This window comes from Mustela nigripes, chromosome 1 (assembly GCF_022355385.1).
Source record: "Mustela nigripes isolate SB6536 chromosome 1, MUSNIG.SB6536, whole genome shotgun sequence".
Lineage (NCBI taxonomy): Eukaryota > Metazoa > Chordata > Mammalia > Carnivora > Mustelidae > Mustela > Mustela nigripes.
The window spans coordinates 68,072,827-68,093,077 of NC_081557.1; the positions used below are offsets into that span (position 1 = coordinate 68,072,827).

A 20,251-nucleotide genomic window follows, 5' to 3' on the forward strand; every position below is an offset into this window, starting at 1 on the left:
GTGGCATCCACTGCACACTCTGAGTTGGAGAACCAATCCCAAGGCTTCAGCGGCAGCTCTACTTCTTCCTGAACCACTAAGGACTCATGGGTGGAGTCCTGGGTACTCAGCACAGTTCCATAATCACAGAAGAGGGGATTTGGCAGCCAGTTCAATAGAAGAAGCACTAGACTGAGATTAGAGGTTTCCAGCTGGCTATTGACCCTAGCCAACACATGTCTGTGCTTCCTCAGTTATAGCACGCAGGGGTGTGGGCAGATGGTCTTCATGCTCTCTTTGTGATCCAATGAACCTCCATTTTAAAGGTTACCAACTGTGGTTTAATAAGAAGTCCAAGAAGCATAGTCCATGCATCCAAAATATATTTTATTGAGACTGGAACATCCACAGTAAAGTACACATTATGAAACATTGGAAAGACTCAAGTTTAACAACTTTCACATTCACAAATACAAACTGCTTTTGGCTCTGAGGCACACAGAGAACAAGGAGAATGGGGAAGACAAGGTACTGTCTTGGAGACCCAGACCTAGTGGGCTATGTGTGGGTCTTCCCCCACAGAGAAGGGTCTCCTCTGATTTGGCAGTATTTCTAGATGCCTTCACAAGGAGGAAAAGTAATGCTTTCCCCATGATTCCAGTGCAGGACAAACTCTGTGTAATTCTGTTTTCTTTCTGGTTCAAAGAATTTCCATGGCAGCATTAAGATGAAACCATAGGCTACTTCTTGACACCACAGAGACAGTAGGCACAGACCTGGAAGCCATTTGGCCTGAAAAATCCATCTTGGGAACCCTATGGGCTTAGAAGCCAATCTGTCCCATGAAAGTCAAACATTTCAAACATTCCCATAAATAGAGAGAGTAGGATAATGAACCCCCATGGTTAATTATAGGAAAGCAGATAATATGACCAAGTTCAGTTTCAATGAACAGTCAAGAGATTGAAGTGAAACCTGGACAAAGTCCTTCTCCCCAAACCTCACTTCTCCACTCAGCTCCATATCCGTGTTTGATTTCGAGATCCATCTGGTGCTAGGAAGAAACCTAAAGCCAGTGTAAGAGTGGCAATTGTTTAGGGTGGGTGAATTAAGTTCTATTCTGCCTGTGTCTTCTGGTGACACAGTGAGTCACTCAGGACCAGACTGAACGTGATGAAAACACTCAGTCTCTGGAATGAGATTTCTCTGGCATGTTGAGTCATTAAGGACTATCACAATGTCACAGGTTTCTGAAGGTGACATGGGAGCCACCAGGGTGATGTTGACAAGTGAGTCGTTTTGGGGGAACTGGCATGAAGAAGCAGTATTTATTATTCAGACAACACAGAGAAGTGGCCTGTCTAGACAGCTTGGGAGGATTTGAAGTGTCTAAGAGCAATTATTTCTGGAATGTTAGAGAGACTGCTCCATCATCTCCTATAAAATCAGGGCAACGTTTTACCACTTCTTGTTCCATGTGAGTGCAAGATGGAAGGCATTATGCCTCCTCAATGAGTTTTGTTTCCCGGCTCATCATGATGGCTGCCTTCTGAGAACTTCATCCAGACCTTTCCCACCACTGGCTACAAGAAGGCGGCAGTCTGTTGGCTCCACGACAGCCTTACTCTTGGCTTCCTCTCCCACCTCTTCTTCCAATTCTTCTTGTGGACACTACCCTTGGGAGAGAGGCTCGGAAGTTCTCTGTTATGCCCTGTTGCTTGCTTGTGTCTACGTTGAAAAGTGTAATTCAGGATGAAAGGGAGGGCATGCGCACACACACATGCAAAGGGAAAAGCTGTAAATAAATCCATAGCATATTAACAAAATGCAGAAAGGGGTGACTTTTGTTTTCTTCTTTGTGCTCTTCTAAATTTTCCCAAGTTTTAATAATAATCCTTCTTTAAGAGAACTCAGTAATTCCTCTTTAAGGGCCCTAGTTGGTCCTTTCTTGTCATTTGTCCAGCCAGCCACTATACTACTGAGATTCATCCTGGCCCAGGACTTCAGAAAGTGAGGCCCAAAAACCCTCCACATCAGCTGTGGCTCACTCACCTTTCAATGGCCAATGAATGTTGTTTGAGTAGAGTTCTGTGCATCTGGGCCAGCCACACCCCAAGTATGACTCAGGTGTCCTTTATGAACATTCGGCGGTCGGAGGGTTGTTAGGCAGCCAACTGACTCAGCCCTCATGTGGGCTGAAGCTGTCCTGGGTTCCCTGGCTGAAGGAACGAAGGTGATATGCCTCGCAGCATTTCTTAGACAGGAATTCATAAACACATGTCTGATTTGTAGTCGCCTTTTAGTTTTTACGTCAAATGGGGTAGGAGGCTAAACAGCATTTCCTAGGAAATCCAGGGTCCCATGGCTTCTGTGGGGCCTTGTTTCTAGCACTGTGAAGGTCATGTGTGAGGGGACAGGCATTTTTCCAGGCTCCATCCTCAGGCCCTTTGCCAACCTCAGCTGGGGACAGCTTGCCCTCTCCCTGCCCTTCCCACCTCCCTCTAACTCACTGCCACGATGGGCTCTACAGCAGACAGGTCTGTCTTCCCAGACTGGAGTTGGGAGGAGGGCAAGAAGTTATTGGCCAGTGGAGCCCTCCGGCCATCACTCTTCTCTGTCCAAGCCACCCTGAAAGAAGCAACTGGGGAGGGTGGCCTCTCCTCCTGAGGCTTGGGCAGCCTTTGGCACATGCTCAGTAATGCCTTCAGCTCGACCCTGAAGTTCTCATTGAGCCAGCAGTAGATGAAGGGATTGTAGCAAGTGCTGCTCATGGCAAACCAGTGGAAGGCGAAGTAGAGGGCATTGTTGGTGTGGATGACCTTGCTGGACAGGAGGAGGACATAGCAGTTGAGGGGGAACCAGCAGAGAGCAAAGAGGACCACCACCAGCATCAGCATCTTGATGGTCTTCTTCTTCTTACGCCGAAGGGCCAGGTATTGCTCCGTGGTCACATCCCCAATGGTGTTGCACAACCACAGCTTCTTGGCCACTCGGGCGTAGGCCACAGAGATGATGAGGAGGGGGAGGATGTACAGCAGGATGAAGGTGGCCAAGTCCAGGTACTTCCAGAAGAGGTCAGCTGGCTCAGGGAAGTCTGGCAGGCACAGGGAGCGGACGATGTTCTCACTGGTGGCAGGGGGGACAGGGAGAGACAGAGACATAGAAACAGGGAGAGGCAGAGACGGAGAAAGGAAGAGGAAGGTGCGCCATTAGCGTGGAAAGGCTTCATCCCAAGAAGCACCGGCCTTCCTCCCCTGGGCTCCCAGCCCATCTCTTAGAGCGCTTTTGCTACAGCATAATTATCTGGCACATTTCTGGCTCTCCCACTAGACTGGGAGTTCTAGAAGGATAAGGAGAACACCTGCTCTGTCTGTGCCTCTTAACCTTGTATTACTCTTGAATAGGCCTACTACAGAGACCCAGTAAATATTTGTTCAATGAATGGATACAACACTGGCGTTCCTCATCTTAGAACTAACTCACCCTGAGAGTACAACGTGCTCAGGAAATCCTGGAACTCCCCAGTTTATGACCTACTCCCATTCCAGAGGGGAATTAAGGAGGAGGGCAAAGAAATGATGGGTCTTAAGAATGGGAGTCGCAGAGCCCGAACTAACATACCTTCAGCCATTCATATAACAAGTATGTCTTTTCTATGGAATGCACCTGGTCCTCTTGAGGAACCCCCAGAGTTCGTGTGTTAGGGCTCCGCAGGTTCTGACCTGCTGAATGAGGAGGCACGAGGCACCCACGCAGGGCGGGCAAGTACCTCCCTCGGCATCCGAACTCCCACCTCAGGGAAGTGAAAACCGCGGGGCCCTTTTGACGGAAGGCACGGTTTCAATACCCTCACTCGTAGGAAGCCACGCCACGAGATCTGTTGCTTACAAAGCCCAGAACGGAGGCACCGGGAAGGGCAGTCCTCTGACCGGGTCACCAGCAAGCACGCGATAGAAAGCAGGTCGCAAGCACCTCTTGTGAGGAAGGGGGCTGCGGCGGGGTTCACTCGAAGGGGTCCCTTTAGAAGGTGACCAGGAAAAATAAGGCAGGAACTTGTGGTGGGTGTCCTAATCTAAACGTCCCAATTGTGGGTGTGAACGGAGTTGTCATACTACAAAAGGTCTAAACTCAAAATGGCTGTTTTCTCCTCCCATCCTGTGGCTCAGTGCTCTTGTCCTAGGTGCTGGTGGCCCTCATTGCTGACAGAGAATTCTCTTTGCTTCTGTTAGCAGGGGAAAAAAACCAAACAAAAAAACCCAGGTCCCCCTGGGTGAGGGCGGATGGGAGTCCGAGTGCTAGGGGATTTGGGTATATGATTCATTTCAGTATCATAGAATTTGGGGAGGGAGCCTGTATAAATTACGGCTGACCCTTGAGCAACAGAGAGGTTAGGGGTACTGACCCCTGCACAGCTGAAAATCCATGGCTGAGTTTTGACTTCCCCCCAATTTAACTACCAATCACCTACTATTGACTGGAAGCCATACTGAAAACATAAACAATTGATTAACACATTATTTTGTGTATTTATTAACTGTATTCTTCCAATAAAGTAAGGAAAAGAAAATGTTATTAAAACAAGAAGGATTTTAACCAACTGAGTGGCTCAGTGGGTTAAAGCGTCTGCCTTCAGCTCAGGTCATGATCCCAGTGTCCTGGGATCGAGTCCCGCATTGGACTCCCTGCTCAGTGGGGAGCCTGCTTCTCCCTCTGCCTCTGTAGCTCCCCCACTTGTGCTCTCTCTATGACAAAGAAGTAAATAAAATATTTAGAATTAAAATATTTAAAATCAGGAGAAAGAAAAAAACACCTTTCTAGTGCTAGACTCTATCAGTGGCAAAAATCCACATAGAAGTCGATCCACACCGTTCGAACAAGTGTTGCTCAAGTGTCCACTGTAGCTGTAACCAGCCTTCAGACTTAGTCTCTTGACCCTGCCTGTGTCACCAAAATGTATGTTTCTAAGTGCACACCTCAGGAGGAGTAGTGCGTGGCGACTGTGGGACACTAGCACTGTGCCCCTAGATCCTCTCAGATCCCAGGCAAAGGTCTGCAGTGCCAGGACGCTAGTCCCCGGACAACCCTGTGATCTTGTAGGTGCCTAGCCTCGGGCCACTGAAACCATTTCCTACAGACCCCCTAAGAGCCAGAAGGGGCTGGAAGTTTCCATTTTCCCCAGGGAAGCCTGGAATATGAAAGCCCAGCTCCCTTGCTTCAAGGCTGAACAAACTGTGCTATCTTTGCTCTAGAGATCCGGTGAAGCTGGCTGTAGCTACCCCCAACAACCCTCTACCCCCAAATTGCACCTTCCCTTGGTCTCCCTCCACTTGCTATCCTGCATCCCCTCTCCCTCAGCCATGACCCCTGGGAGCACTTCCTTATAATCAATCTGTATCATCACAGGGTCTGTTTCTAAGGAACCTCATTGAAAACAACTATGAACTGATGAAAATCGCTTGAAGCTCATTCATTCACTCACTCATTTATTCAGTAAGTAAGTGATTACGTACTGAGAGCCTGTTACGTGGAGACAGTAAGTTAGGGGCTAGGGGACACCAAGGTAGCAGAATCAAAAATGGGGCCAACTCTCCCCAACCTTACAGTCCTGCTGGGGGCAGCACCTTCAGTGAACTAGAACCACACACAAGTGTTTAAATTTTTTAAAAATGAAGTGCTTTGAAAGAAATTCTCATTCTGTGATAGGATATGATTGACCAAGAAGCCTGAAAAGGAGGCAGAGGGAAGTGGAGCTTCCTGCCTCAGACACACGGACACAGCACGTTCTGTTTGCAGGTCGGGTGAGGGCATTTAAACATCAACATTTTAGGGGTGCCTGGGTGGCTCCGTCCTTAAGCATCTGCCTTCGGCTCAGGTCATGATCCCAAGGTCCTGGGTTGAGCCCTGCGCTGGGTTCCCTGCTCAGGGGGAGCCTGCTTCTCTCTCTCCCGCTTGCCCTAGCTTATGTTCCCGCTCATGCTGTGTCACTCTGTCAAATAAATAAATAAAATCTTAAAAAATAAATAAATAAACAAACACCGCCAATTTAGAATTTTGCATCTTGGTCTGTGTGATTGTGTGGGTAAGCGTTCCCAGTGACAGAAGCTGTTCGCCACTGCCTTGACCTTGCAGACAAACTGGGTAGAGAACAAGGAGGAGCCGAAGTGGTTGAGAGGAAGAGAGGAGAAAGAGAGAAAGGGATGCCACAGAGAGTCGTGGTTATCGGCCCCCCCACCCCCACTCAGAAGCAAGAGGACAGGACACAGACAGAGGGACCAGCTGGGTGCAGCAGGTACTGAGGTCAGGGCCGGAGTGGGGATGCTCAGATTTCCCTGTCGAAGTCCTCGGCACCCACGGGCTGCTCCTTACTAGCCAACTCACCTGTACTTGAAGGTAAATAATTTCTGGCAGATGGCGTGTGGGAGTGAAAAGAATGTTGCCATGGTCCAGATGACCGTGATGTAGATGACCCCTTTTGTGATGGAGATCCGGGGTTTCAACGGATGCATGATGACCTGGAAAACAAGCATTGTGTCACCAGCCGAAGAAATGCAGAAGCAGACACAATCCTGATGACGCAACTGCCGTGTCTCTCTAAGGCAGGCAGGTCCGATTTATAAAGGAGCACCCCTGGACCACGCCACCCCCTTGGCCCCCCTCCAGTGAGTCGTCTGGACTCAGAGACTCCAAGCAGCTCAGAGCCGTCTTGCCATCCTATGTGGCAGAAGGAGGGGGCGGGGCAGGGGTGGGGTAGGAGGTCTGCTTGCATGACACCCACAAGGCCAGGAGAAGGACAAGCCGTGGTCGGCCTCTGCCTTGGGATCGTGCCCTGCCCCTCCCCCAGGACCCTTTAGGTCACGGAGGGCGCTGACCTCATGGGAAGCTGCATGGATGTTTATCTGGGCATTCACAATACTGGTGATGAAATTATTTGTTTATTGGGGCACCTGGGTGGCTCAGTGGGTTAAGCCTCTGCCTTCGGCTTGAGTCATGATCCCAGGGTCCTGGGATGGAGCCCCGCATCAGGCTCTCTGCTCAGCAGGAGCCTGCTTCCTCCTCTCTCTCTGCCTGCCTCTCTGCCTGCTTGTGATCTCTGTCTGTCAAATAAATAAATAAAATCTTTTTAAAATTTTATTTATTTAAATTACTGCATTTGTTGTTAAAGCTGCAGTGGGGTCCAGCTTTCCCACGCCTATAGTAAAGCCTGGATTGCAGACTTTGGGCTGAAAAGCATCCTGGAATTGCCACAACGTGACAATCCATTCTCCTTAAACCTTTAGGTCAAGACTTGAAATTTCATCGCATCCTCGTCTTCTAAGAGCAGGAGCATTCTCTTTCTTACAAAAGGCACCCTGAGACAGGCGAATCCAGGGTTGGGGGGAGAGGTCATATAGAGTGACACAGTGGACATTCTGGCTGTGTCTCCCCAAATTTTTCTCCAGTTTTTTTTTTTCCTAGGTTTAATGGGAGGAAGTCGCAGGCTTTAGAAGCGGCTCTGCACAGCCCCCTTCTGGAGGCTGCCCTCTTCGCCCCTCACGCTCCCTCCTTGTTCAAGTTGCTGAGAGAAGTGAGAGGCTGGGTCAGAGGCCCTGGACATCACTTGAAGATTTCACTGGCTTTGGGACGAGTCCCCATTTGGGGGGTTTATAACACAGCATCGTGATCAATGTGGGCAAGACTTATCCCTGTGCTCCTCAGACCGACCCATCTTTGGCCCAAGGGTCACTCAGCCATGTTAAGATGGGGGTAAGCACAGGCCAGGTAAGGGCGACCCAGAATCCCTCTTGTTGAATTCAGGGAGAAGGTTAAGAAGGGCAAATATATTTGTATGCCAGAAAAATATTTGTATGCCAGCTTTTCAGACATTGCCCAAAGCGTCTGCAATAGAAACGCCAAAATGACGGACTTTCAGGGCTGAAGAAATCTGTTTGCCCGGCCCAGTTCCCTCCCAATGATGAATGTCTGCTAAACCATCCCTTTCAAGTGTCATCTGTCCCTTGTTTAAAAGTGCCAGTGAAATGAAACTCATTACCTTCCCAGGCAGCTCTGTTCTATGAGAAAATTCTTTCTCACACTGAGCTGTATCTTTGAATCTGCGTCTTTGAAGCCTCCTCTCCCTTGGTCTTTGTTTGCGTCTCTTGAAGCTACTCACAATAAATTCTACCCTCTCTCTGTCCGGTGGCCCTTATGGTATAGGCCTTGTAGGTGCCCCTCGGCTTTCTCAGAGCAGGGTGGTCTAGTGATCAGAGCAGAGGCTTGAAGCCAGACAGACCTCAGTGCTAATCCTAGCTTCATCAGTCACCAGTTAGGTGATCTTGGGAAAGCTTGGCACGCACTTTCTCCTCAATTCCACACAGACCTAAGGATGCAACATGGACCGACTGAGTCAGCGTGTGGGAGGTCCTTGCCACAGAGGCGTCCTCCTCCAGGATGGGCATCCCCAGGCCCTCTTTGGTTTCCTTTGCCAAATCCACCACGTGCGTCTGATGGGGCAGGACAGCGAGCAGGGCCTTCCTGCCCTACCCCGAGGCCCGTTCCTGCCACCTGGATATTCTAGCTTCCTCCTCGATAAGGGGGCCAAGAAACAGCCATCTCCCTTGACTCTACCCTGCCGTGATTTGCCAATCTCTTTTCATGTGTGATTTTCAGGTTGGCTTTTCTACGCCCAAGACAAGCTCATTAATTTCTGAAGCCTTTGCTGGAACAACAAACTGGGAGTAATGATTTTCTCGTAGCACTTAGCACACGCGTTTTAAAATGCCTAGCCTGGGTGCTCAAACTGATCAATGAGACAACTCCGCATGCTGAAACATGTGCTAGAACACTGTGTTGGACCCTGCAGTTCCCTGAGAAGAGAAGCCTGATGGGGACGGACAGGGGGTCAGGGGTAGGTGCCCTCACCTGGTGGCGGTCAACGGCGATGGCCGTCAACGTCAGTGCAGAGACATGCAGGGAGCAGTACTGGGCGAAGCGGCTGACGTGGCACATGCCTTTCCCGAACACCCAGGTGCTGTTCACAAAGCGGACCTGGAAACCAGCCCACAGAGGTCAGAGGCCTTGAGCCTGACACCCAGCCCCTGTGGCCTCTGAGGAGCTTCCCTCAGGAGGTCTCTTCCACTCCATTCTCCTCAGCTGTGGGTCACACACGATTTCCTCTGGCAGGACTGATTTCCAATCATTCGATTCAGGGAAACCTGATCACGTTGCTGGGGCCGCCCCCTGGTAGGGGCCGGGAGAGTGTGGGAATCCGTGGGCTTTGGATTTGGACTTGCCGCCTCCACTGGTCTCTAGATGTGTGGCCTGGGCCGAGGGATACAATCTCTCTGAACCTCAGTTTCCTTATTTGTAGGCTTATTGTAAGGATTAAGGTTTCAGAAGGTCTATAAAGGGTGGAACACCGTGTCTGGCAGATCAGTAGAAAGATATTATTAGAAAGAAACAGTAGCTATTTTTCTGGTAATAATAAAATCCATTCTTGGCCCGCGTGAGTTCAGACTTAATAGGGGACACACATAGGAAAAATCACAACAGAGCGTGGGGACTGTGCTCTCTAATGTTGACTAAGCAAACCTGCAAGTCCATCTGGGAAAGGGACTGAGGGGCCTGGAGAGCGGCAGGCAGGCTGGGGAGAAGACAAGCTCCAGGCCAGTGTGGAGCCCTAGGAGCAGACCGAGGCCTCATCCCACATCACCCACAGCTGCTGGCTCACTCCCTGAGTGCTCCAGCCGCTCCTGACCGATGCCCAAGAAAGCTCAGGCACTGATTCTGAACAAGTCTGGGGAGAGGACCCAGTATCTCAGGATGCAAGAAGGGAAGTATTCAGTGTCAGAGAAGGCCTGGAGAGAGGGCCACAAGGCGGGGTGGGAAGGGGCTGAGGCTGATGGGAAACACGATAGAGTAAATAACAGAGCAAGTCAGTTGGACAGGAAGAATACCATCAACTGATTTACAGCAGAGTATTCGCCTCTACGACTGTCACCTGGGGCAAAGCTCTTAGGCTCTATGGGCTTTACTGTCCTCATCAGTAAAATGGGCTAAAGCTGTTGTGAAAATCGAACAGGAAAGAGCACGTGGAGAATAGGTAGAGCAGTGCTTTGTACAGAGGAAGCACTCAACACAGCAACTACTCCCGTTAAGACATGAGACACTTGAGATGACCTTTAAAGAGTAAGTAGTCTTGGGTGCCTGGGTGGCTCAGTCGGTTAAGCGTCTACCTTTGGCTCAGGTCATGATCCCAGGGTCCGGGATTGAGCCCCGCGTCGAGGTTCCTGTTCGGTGGGAAGCCTGCTTCTCCCTCTCCCACTCCCCCTGCTTGTGTTCCCTCTCTTGCTGCGTCTCTCTCTGTCCAATAAATAAATAAGGAATCTTTAAAAAAAAAAAAGAAAGAAAGAAAGAAAGAAAACAAAAGAAAAAAGGAATAAATAGTCTTTGTTCCTATAGTAGTAAGAACAAAGGCTTGGCCCTGAGTCAGAAATCCCAGGCCCTGTTTGAGGAATAAACAGTAGGATGGTTTGGCGGGAGTGTGTGGAAGAGTCGCGAGGGACCACGCGTGGCCAGATCGTGACATTAAGACAGCAGACCAAAGATTTACTCTCTGTGGGTCTGGGAGCCAGCAGCCATATGAGGCTTTTGAGCCGTCCGTGAACATTATGGGGCCAGACATCACCAGCGATTCCTGCTTCTCACCTCCCACCTTCAAGACATTACAGAGCCAACAGGGGCTGCCTTGCATGGCTTTCAGATCATCTCGTCTTCTCCAGTCCCAAGGCCGTGGTCCTCGTGACGTGACCCACCATTTCTCCCCTGGACCGTTTCCAGCCTCCTAAAGGCTTCCCCTGTCCTCCGATCTTGGCTGCTCGTGATTCAGGCTTCATACTGCTGATGGTATTTTCCCAACTAAAAATCCGATTACTGTCACCTTCCCGCTTCTCCTCATCCTGGCCTTCAGGACAGAGCCAGATGCCTCTGGAGTACCCAGGCCCCTTCACAAGCTCGTCCCAGCCTTCCTGGCCCACCTCCACTTGTCTCCAGCTCCCCATGCACCCCCTACGGCACTCTATCCTGCTGCCCCCCAACCCCATCAAGAGCCACTCAACATCCCCTCAACACAAAATGAGCTTTGACACACTTCGCCTTTGGTCTCCCGGTCCCTCTGTCTGCGTGGAGCCTTCGCCTCGACCTGGGAAACTCCGGCCCTTCCAGGCCGCTTTGAAATGTCACATTCTTTGTACAGTCTCCTGTGACCCTCTCCTGGGACTCTGGCAGGACAGAACCAATGATTCTCTCCTCCAGGCTCTACCACATTCTATGCATGCCTCTGCCACCGGAATTGTAAGTAACTGTTTGCTTTTCTTTCGATGACCAGAGCTAAACTTCATGCTCACTGTCGTGTGTCAAGTGGACAGGAAAGGAGACCAGAGACGAAGAACATTGTCACCAACTAGCTGGAAGACAGGATGCCTTACCTTAGAAGACCCTCCCCCCAGCCCTTTCATACACTCTTGTGCTTCAAGGTAACAGGGGATTCGGGATTGGGGTGGGGGTGGTATTTGGAGCCCTTTTGTCCTTGGCTGGTGACAAGAGGATTCCGAGTAGCCAGGAAACAGTTAGATATCAGCTGGCTAGCAAGCAGGAAAAGTCCATGGTTTGGAGTAGTGGGAGCTTAACATAGTCCAAGAACACCCCCACCCCTTCACCTGCCACCCCCGGGTTCAGTGGCTTAGTGGACAGACCTCTGGACTTGAGTCAGAAAAGTAATTCTTATCATGCCTTTTGCCAAAAACTAGCTAAGTGACCTTGGACAAGGGACTGAACCTCTATCTGTGCCTTAGTTTCCTCACCGGCAAAACACAATTTTCTCATAAGTGAGGACAAAAGAAAGAATGTAGTATTAAAATGTGAGGTTTGGGGGCACCTGGTGGCTCAGTGGGTTAAAGCCTCTGCCTTCGACTCAGGTCATGATCCCAGAGTCTTGGGATCGAGCCCCACATCGGGCTCTCTGCTCAGCGGGGAGCCTGCTTCCTCCTCTCTCTCTGCCTGCCTCTCTGCCTACTTGTGATCTCTGTCAAATAAATAAATAAAATCTTTAAGAGAAAAAAAAAGGAAAAAACTGTGAGGTTTGGAAGGATTTTCACACAGGTGAGAGTTCACCCTCTTCCTTTGGCTTGTCTATTATTTCTGGTTGAGTATGAGTGTGAGAAACAGACAGGGAGGGAGAGAGACAGAGAGTCTGCTTTGGTCAAAATACCAATAATAACAAGGTTATTCCATGAAGCGGAAAAAAAAAAGCAAAAAACAAAAACGTGACTCATGCAGCAGAAACCTAAGGGATAACTGTCATTAGACTACGTGGACCTAGCCCTCACAATCCCAAACCATCCAAGAGCACCACACTCCCGAGTCCCAAGTCCCGGAGAAACGGGAAGGACACAGTTCATGCCAAACAGCCAGTGCCTTAGTGTAAGGGTGGAGGGTGGGGGGTGTTCATCTACCACCCACGTGCAAGTACCCCCAGCCCGGCCCTGGGACCCAAGCCCACCTCATTCTCATCTCTTCCCCAACACACTTCTGAAACAGCCTCATTGTCAAACCACAAAAGAGAGACGCAATTTAAATAAGTGGTCTAGGAAAATGCACTTAAGTGTCCATTAACAATTTGCAATTGTTTGCTGTTGCAGCTGTGGCACAAAGCAGCACCCGAGGGTGGCAGCGGGACATTGAATGGGCTGGAACTTTGGGGAAGGGGGGGGGGGACCTTAGCCATCTCTGCCAACACTTCCAGGAGCTTCTATTTACCGCTTGATATCCAATAGGCCCAAGGCCAGTGCTATTAAACAGGAAGTGGTCATTCGCTCTGGGGTGACTGCAGACACTCCAGTCACTGACCCTGGTGCCCCCAGCTGCAGAAGCTCGAGCTCAGAAGGTGAGGAGACAGACAGAAGAGAGAGCGGGAGGGAAGACGGAAAAACAAAACCACGGAGAAGGACAGGAAGAGTGGGAAAGGGAAGATAGAGACCGTCACCACCGGGAGGGAAAAAGATGAAGACACAAAGAGTCAGAGGACAGGGACAAAAGTCTGCGAGACAGGACTGAGTTCAGACTTCAGCGAGGAAGCCAAAAGGGAAGGAGCTGGAGAGGCGCAGCCCGTGCCCCCCCCCCCCCACCAGGGCGCCTCGGGCCAGACGCGGGGCAACCGGAGGAAAACTGGAAGGACCGAGGGGAGTGGGGCGCCGGGCATGTGGGACGGGCGGGGGCCAAGCGGGGGCCGGGGCCTCACCAAGGTGAAGGGCGTGTTGAGCAGCGTGATCATGATGTCGGCGACCGCCAGGTTGACGATGAAGAGGCTGGTGGCCGAGTGCATTCGCTGGTTCTTGAAGATGACATGACAGACCAGGACGTTGTCGAAGAGCGAGAAGACGATGATGAAGGAGTAAGCCACGATGAGCAGGGCTTTCACCGTGGGGTTCTGGGACTCGGCCCCGTAGCGCCTCCGGCCCACAAAGTTCTGCCAGTCGGAGAAGGTGTAGTTGCCCCAGAAGAAGTGCGAGGCGTTGGGCACCGCCAGGGCCGCCTCCAGGCCCGGCTCGTCGGCCCGGCCCTCGGGGCGCTCCGCGGCTCGCACCAGCGGGAGCAGGCAGAGCAGCACCCCGCGCGCGCCCATCGTGCGGGAGCCCCGGCACCCGAGCCCGCGCCGCGCCCACGCCCGCCGGGAGGGGAGGGCGCCGGCTGCGCTCCAACGCTGGCCGCACTTCTCCCGCTCTGCGCAGCGCCGCGCCGCGGCTCCGGCTCCTGCCCCGGCTCCCGCTCCCGCTCCCGCTCCGGCGGAGACGCGCGCCCGCTCCGCCCGCCCGGCCGGCGGCCCCTTCGGGAATGCAACCCCGCGGGACTCCCAAGGCTTTCTCCCCGCGCGCGCTCGCCCGCTCGCTTTTGCGCGCCGCGCTCCGCCCGCTCCCACGCCGGGAGTACAACTCCGCCCGGCTTCCGGGGCTCTGTCCCTAAGTCACACTCGCCCCGCCATCCCGCCCCAGCCCCGCCATCCCGCCCCAGCGGGCAGGAGGGTGGCAGCCGCCCCCGTGGGGGTGCCTGACCCTTGGGGCGCGCAGCCTGTCAAGCCTGGTGTGCGGGCTCCGGGCGGCCCCCCGTGCGGAGATGGGGATGCGCAACGCCTGTGCCCTCAGAGCGTCAGCCCGGGCACGGTTTCCACACTGCGGGGGATCCCTGGGTCCGGCTGTTTTTAAGGAACAAGGCGTGTAAGGCAATGGAGGGGAGGGCTTCTCCAAACCCCTGCACCCACCAGACTTCAGATTTGCTGGAGGGCTTCCTAGGTTTTGTTTCCTGCGGGTCTTAAGACAGTGGGGGTGGTGGTGGGCGGGCGTGTGTGTGTGTGTGTGTGTGTGTGTGTGTGTGTGTAGGTTTTTCCAAGGAAACTCTTCAAAGCGGAACAATCTGCTGACAGGATCAAAGAATCAAAGGAGATAAGTAGCTGCGTGCCCCGGGTGGCCGGAGAAGCTTTTGAAGCTTGAGGAAGGGGTGTATTACCCATGTTTCTGTTCTCTGCCTACTCCACAGGAAATCCTGGTACCTTGCTCACCCGTAGTAGTCTCTCCCAGTCATGACAACCCGGCCCCCACCCATGACAACCCGGGGAGTCAGGATCAAATCACAGCTCTGTCACTTCCTAGCTATGAGATCCTGGGCAAGTAAATTTAACTTTTCTGCTGTTGGTGAAAAGCTTTCTAGAGCGCCTGGGTGGCTCCGTCGATTAAGCGTCTGCCTTCAGCTCAGGTCATGATCCCAGGGTCCTGGGATTCAGCCCAGCAATGGCTTCAGGCTCACTGCTCAGCGGGGAGTCTGCTTCTCCCTCGGTCCCCTACCCCCAGCCCTGCTTGTGCTTGCTCTCTCTCCCTCTCTCGCTCTCAAAAAATTAAATAAAATCTTTAAAAGAAAAAAAAGCTTTTTCCTTTTCCCACTTGTGGGGTTTTCAGAGACCCTTGAATGTCCCCACCACCCTGCCATGTGGTGCTAGGTATGCAGTAATCTGTGGACTGGCATTTGTAACTGCGGGGCCCACCCCCATTCAAATTATAAAGGTCAGGTAGACTGTCTACGGCATTATCTCTGCCTGCTGGGAGTCCACCAAAAGACTTAAGTCCAGGTTCCTTCTGAGAATTCCATTTGGCCCAGTGGAAAGGCTGCTCCTTTGTCCCACCTTCACCCTGAAGAATGGGCCCCACCCACCGAAGTCCTCCTTTTTTCAGGAGGTCAGGAGGAGAGGCCCCAGGCACCTCTCACTTTGGAACTTTTCCAGGGGAAGTTAGATGTCAGCTTCTGTATGCTCTTCCAACTTCAGGGATACAGTTCAAGCTCACCTACTGATAAGCGGCTAGGAAATGGTTTAAGCGTCATCACAATAAAATACAGGTGCACTTCCCCAGGTGGGCGGGAGGCTGGGAAGTTTTCCTATAAAGGTAGTACTTTGGTTCAGTCCTAAGGGACCAGGAAGAAACAGGTCACAGAGGAGGCAGAGGGAAGAAGATGGAGTATTCCAGAAGGAAGGAACCATGGTACATGCAAAGACATAGAGGTGAGTACGCTCGCGGCACATTCAGCGGCTGTAAGAGTGATATGAACGCATTCCCGAAGGCCCTTGGCATTCACCAAAGGGCGGTAAGTACAAAACTGACAAGATCAGGTCTGCGTTTTAGAAAGAACCCTCTAGTGACTTCCTGGGGAAAGGGCTGCAGCGGGAGGCAGGAGGTTTGACGGCTGGTCAAGTGATCCAGGATCAGAGGTGGGACCTGAATCAAGGTGCTGGCAAGGGGAAGAGCAAGGGTGACAGAGATGGGAAGGAGGACACGTGGATTGCCTCGTTTTCAGTTTGAAGTCAAACACCCACAATAAAAAACCACAAAAAGGATCCTCCTCTGACCTCACTTACCTCTCTCCATTATTTTATCTGCAAATTCAAAGGGGTCCATTCTTGTTTCCAGTTTTTCCTTCACATTTACTCTTCAGGCAACTCCATGTAGGGGAGAGGATGGTGAGCAAATGTCCTTCAATTCCGCTGATGGACCTGGTGGGTCCCAGAGGATTAGGTGGTCAGAACAGGGGATTATGTGACTGGTCCTAGGAGAAGGGACAGGAGTGCCAGGCAGATCAAGTAATAGGTATTTAGTTCTATAAAAGAAACCAAGAGACTGCCTGTAAGCATGTAATTCAAGAGCCTGGGTTGACTTAATGGTCTACTAAGGTGACTTGGTACCATCTCAGGGAGGCAAGGCTGGAATGTGCTGGTAATTTTTTTTTTTTAAGATTTTATTTATTTATTTATTTGACAGAGAGAGAGAGAGAGAGAGAGAGAGAGAGATCACAAGTAGGCAGAGAGGCAGCAGAGAGAGAAGGAAGCGGGCTCCCTGCTGAACAGAGAGCCCGATGCGGGACTCGATCCCAGGACCCTGAGATCACGACCCAAGCCGAAGGCAGCGGCTTAACCCACTGAGCCACCCAAGCACCCAATGTGCTGGTAATTTAGAGAACAAAATCCTACTTAATCAAATTGTTGAGAAAGAATGAATGGGCAGACTAAGGTTAGTCAGCCTGGAGTGCACAGAAAGGAATCAAAGGTAGGCAGTGTCCTTCCAAGCACTGTCCCCCATGTACCCTGCTTGGTGTTCTGTGACAGGTGCACTCATCTGCTCCTAATTAATGCCTTCACTTTGATAACATTTCTTCCCACATCCCCCTTGGCGATTTGAGGGCATTTATGCCAGATGCCTGAAACTTCCCCTCCATCGGAAGACAAGATGACATATTTTAGCTCTTAGCTTTCCACAGAAGAAAATCCTGAGACAAAGATTCTAGATGAAGGGTTTATTTGAGAAATGAAGGCAAACACCAGTAGGGGAATGGAAAAGCGAGACAAGGTTGGGAAGGGGCCAATAGTCTATTGGTAGGCCAGCTACCACTGTGAGTGACTGGAGCCCCTTCCTTTTGGGAAAGCCATTGCAAAGCAGACACATCGGCTATCCAAACCAGTAGACAAGAGCTGGATATCTACCCACCCAACTCCTGTCAATCACTGGTCGAAGGCTGCTCCCAGGGGTGTGATAATTCTCTTGCACTTCCAGCTGTCAAAGAAACAAGTAAATATTGGTTCTGGTTGGAATTTGGACAGATGTGCTCTTCCGTGAGCATGGCTCTCCAATCAGTCTCCCAAGTTCCCAGCACCCAACTCTCCTGGCCTGAATTTACTCTCAACTGTAGCAACAGCCTAGCGCTTGATGGAAGAAGAACATCCCCCCACCCATCCCACGTCAAGGCTAAGTTTTTAAAAAGAAGTCCCTTCCTCATAGACCTTAATGGTTCTGTAACATTATCATTTGCTATTATGAAGATGATTTGGGAAGACACAGAGCCACTCTTACAGAATGAGACAGCTCCTTCCTTTGTGCGTTCTGAATAAAACTGAGGACGCTGTGTAGAGTCAGGCTGTGCAGATAGTAATTATATTTCTGTCTCTAATAATAGTCACATGTATTAAACATACCAAAGAGTAGAGAATTTAACTCTTTCAAATGGACTTGGAACAAGAAAAATAGTAAATCACCTCACTAGCATTCATAAGACCAAGAATCACAGAATGGTAATATCACACAGAGGCCCCAGAAAGAAGTGTTTGAGAGCCCCACTTCATCAACATTCCCGGCACTGCGAGTGGTTGCTCCTCTAATGCCAGGATTATTTCCTGAAAAGGTCCTACTTGAGTTAAAAATGCACCAACCCACAATTCTTCTCTCGTGCCAATCATCGGCTGAGGGGAAGAAAGATCAGCATCATGTCAGGCGCATGACTGTCACTCAAAGTTGATCTGTTTTAATGGCAGAGGTGGGATGGCATCATACCTTAGTTACTAAGTGAATCAGGTAGACCTGAAATAGAAAGTATGGCTTACGATAATCCCAACGCAATAAAAACACCGTATGTGTGCATGTTACCCCTGGAATCAGTTTCCAAGTATTCTGGAAATATTCCAGTACCCTGGAGCTGTAGACTAAAATGATATATTTAGGGGCACCTGGGCGGCTCCATGGGTTAAGCGTCTGCCTTCGGCTGGGGTCATGATCCCAGGGTCCTGAGTTTCAGCCCTGCATCAGGATCCTTGCTCATCGGGGAGTCTGCTTCTTCTCCCTCCCCCTCTGCCTGCTGCTCCCTATGCTTGTGCTCTCTCTCTGACAAGTAAATAAAGTCTTCCCAAAAATGATATATTTAGGATAAATAAAAGAAGTACACCCAAATTCCAACATACAGTTTGTGGTCCAAATACTTCTGTAAGTTGTTTGAACTTACTCCACACCTTTAAATAGGAAGTTTTATAAATGACAGAGCGGGTATTGGGCCAACTCATAGCAGCCCATTTAATCCCTCCAGTAGACTACTGGTAGCCTTAGTGGTGCTACCACAGAACTCCTAGCTACTCTTGGCGATTCAGAGTGCCATCCTCCAGCATCTGGTCCTCTTAAACTAAATGTCCCCCAGGGTGATCTCAACCATCTCCATCGGTTGAACCATCACTCACAAGTGACTCCGAGATCTGTATCTCTACTTATCAATCCTCTTGAAAGCTCCCAGTTGTTATGACACATTTGGCTGTTGCCTGGACATTCCCACTTGGAACACCCCCCACCCACCCACACATACACTTACAATTCAACATCCTCCAAACTAAACTCTTTGTATCCCCTCCTTCCCTTACTTTCTTACACTTGCTCCTTTTCTTGTTCGCTTGTTCACCATGGTTAGAGTCTTGCAGTCGCCTCACAGCCCACCCCCACTTCATGATGCTATTGCATTCGAAGATGCTGTTTCTGTCTCGAATTATCCTCCCTCTGATCCCAGGGCCAGAAAAACTCCTCCTCTTGGAAGACTTAGCTGAAGTCTTCTCTCTCCTGTGAAGACTCACTGACTTCCTTGATTGATTTCCACAACCCAAGAACAAGCTGTGTTGCCTTATCTATTCAGTTAAAAGTGCTCCTGTAACACGAGATCCATTCTCGGATGTGCAGTTCCCTTGTGGTACTGTTTGTGACTTACCTGTCCACTCCTGCAGGCCAGGATGGTGTTATTCCGCACGTCATGTCGTAGAGCCTTGCACAGTGCCCAGACAGGAGAAATAGTAGTGTCTATTGTGGTAGACACTGGAGTTGGAGTCAGATGACCCAGGAAGCAAGTCTTAAACTTTTCTTGGTACTCCTTTTGCTATCTAGTAGGATTCTGGGGGCATATCTAAGTTCTCATTACAGAAAATTATATAAACCTTCATCTTCTAAACTCAATGTAAAACCATCCTTCTGTGGAAATATCTCCTGATTCTATTGCTAGTTAACGACTTAAAATGAGGAATCTTCATTAGATCTCTGAGGAGGCAAAGAGAAGATAGGATTCTTCTAACAGGTGGAGCCGTGGAGTTCATATTTCAAGGTTTTCTGTTACCCTACAGGTTGAGTCATATTTCCTAGCACAAGCTCTAATTCTGTGCTCTTAATTGCTATTGAGCTATTTTTTCTAATTCTCTTTTATTTCTGTTGTGTGCTTTGTTTCAGTTGGATCCTTAGAGAGTGAAAGAAAATTAAGCATGGTATCTAAACCATTTGATTAATACTGCATCTTATAGAGGAAAGAAGGATGTTTCCTGTTTTTGTGTGTGTGGTTTTTTTTTAATAATACCAAGTAGAAATTGTATTTCTAGAAGGCATCACTGGATCTGCAACTCACTTTCAGAGGATGTAAGCAACACCTGTCATTGGTCTTACACTCCTGAAAGTGCTTTAATACTTTTTTTTTTTTTTTTTTTGTCACTTGAGGTCATTAGTTTTGAGCACCAGGAAAAAAGTTCTTTTCTTATATTAATTTTGTGCTCATTTCTATTTTACAAAGTTAGCACAACAATAAAGACAAATTCTAGCAATTACCTGCAGGTGGTGGAATCAAGGAGGTCTTTGGTGTTTGAGGTATGATGATCATTATTTCTCTGGGGAAGAATTATATACGGTCAAGTAAACAATTTGGATCTAAATGTAAAAGTCAGATCTCAGCCAACCAGAAATTAATGGCTTACCAGTAATAAAATCTGATTTAAATTGTGTGAGGAAGATGACCGTACACATTGCTGGCAGAAATGCAAGATGGTACAACCTCTATGGTAGAGAATTTGGCCATGTTTAGTAGAACTACATATATACACTTACTCCCAGTAACTCCAACATCTAGGAATTTACTC

General features: G+C 49.9%; 1 protein-coding gene across 2 annotated transcripts; it reads right to left on the reverse strand.

Annotated features, from left to right (window-relative positions):
* Positions 1–349: 349 nt before the first annotated feature.
* GPR83 (G protein-coupled receptor 83) lies at positions 350–14,904 on the reverse strand. 2 transcript variants are annotated; one of them, XR_009406609.1, is made up of 5 exons: positions 13,253–14,904; positions 8,878–9,003; positions 6,358–6,491; positions 2,032–3,105; positions 350–1,774 (listed from the first exon to the last, which is right to left on the reverse strand). XR_009406609.1 is itself a non-coding variant. In XM_059412912.1 (4 exons), the coding sequence occupies exons 1-4, from the start codon at positions 13,634–13,636 to the stop codon at positions 2,481–2,483; spliced, it is 1,269 nt and encodes a 422-aa protein (XP_059268895.1). In that variant the 5' UTR covers positions 13,637–14,904; the 3' UTR covers positions 350–2,480. The 2 variants fall into 2 exon arrangements, 1 of the variants encoding a protein (XP_059268895.1); XM_059412912.1 differs by having other exon boundaries at positions 350–3,105.
* Positions 14,905–20,251: the final 5,347 nt, after the last annotated feature.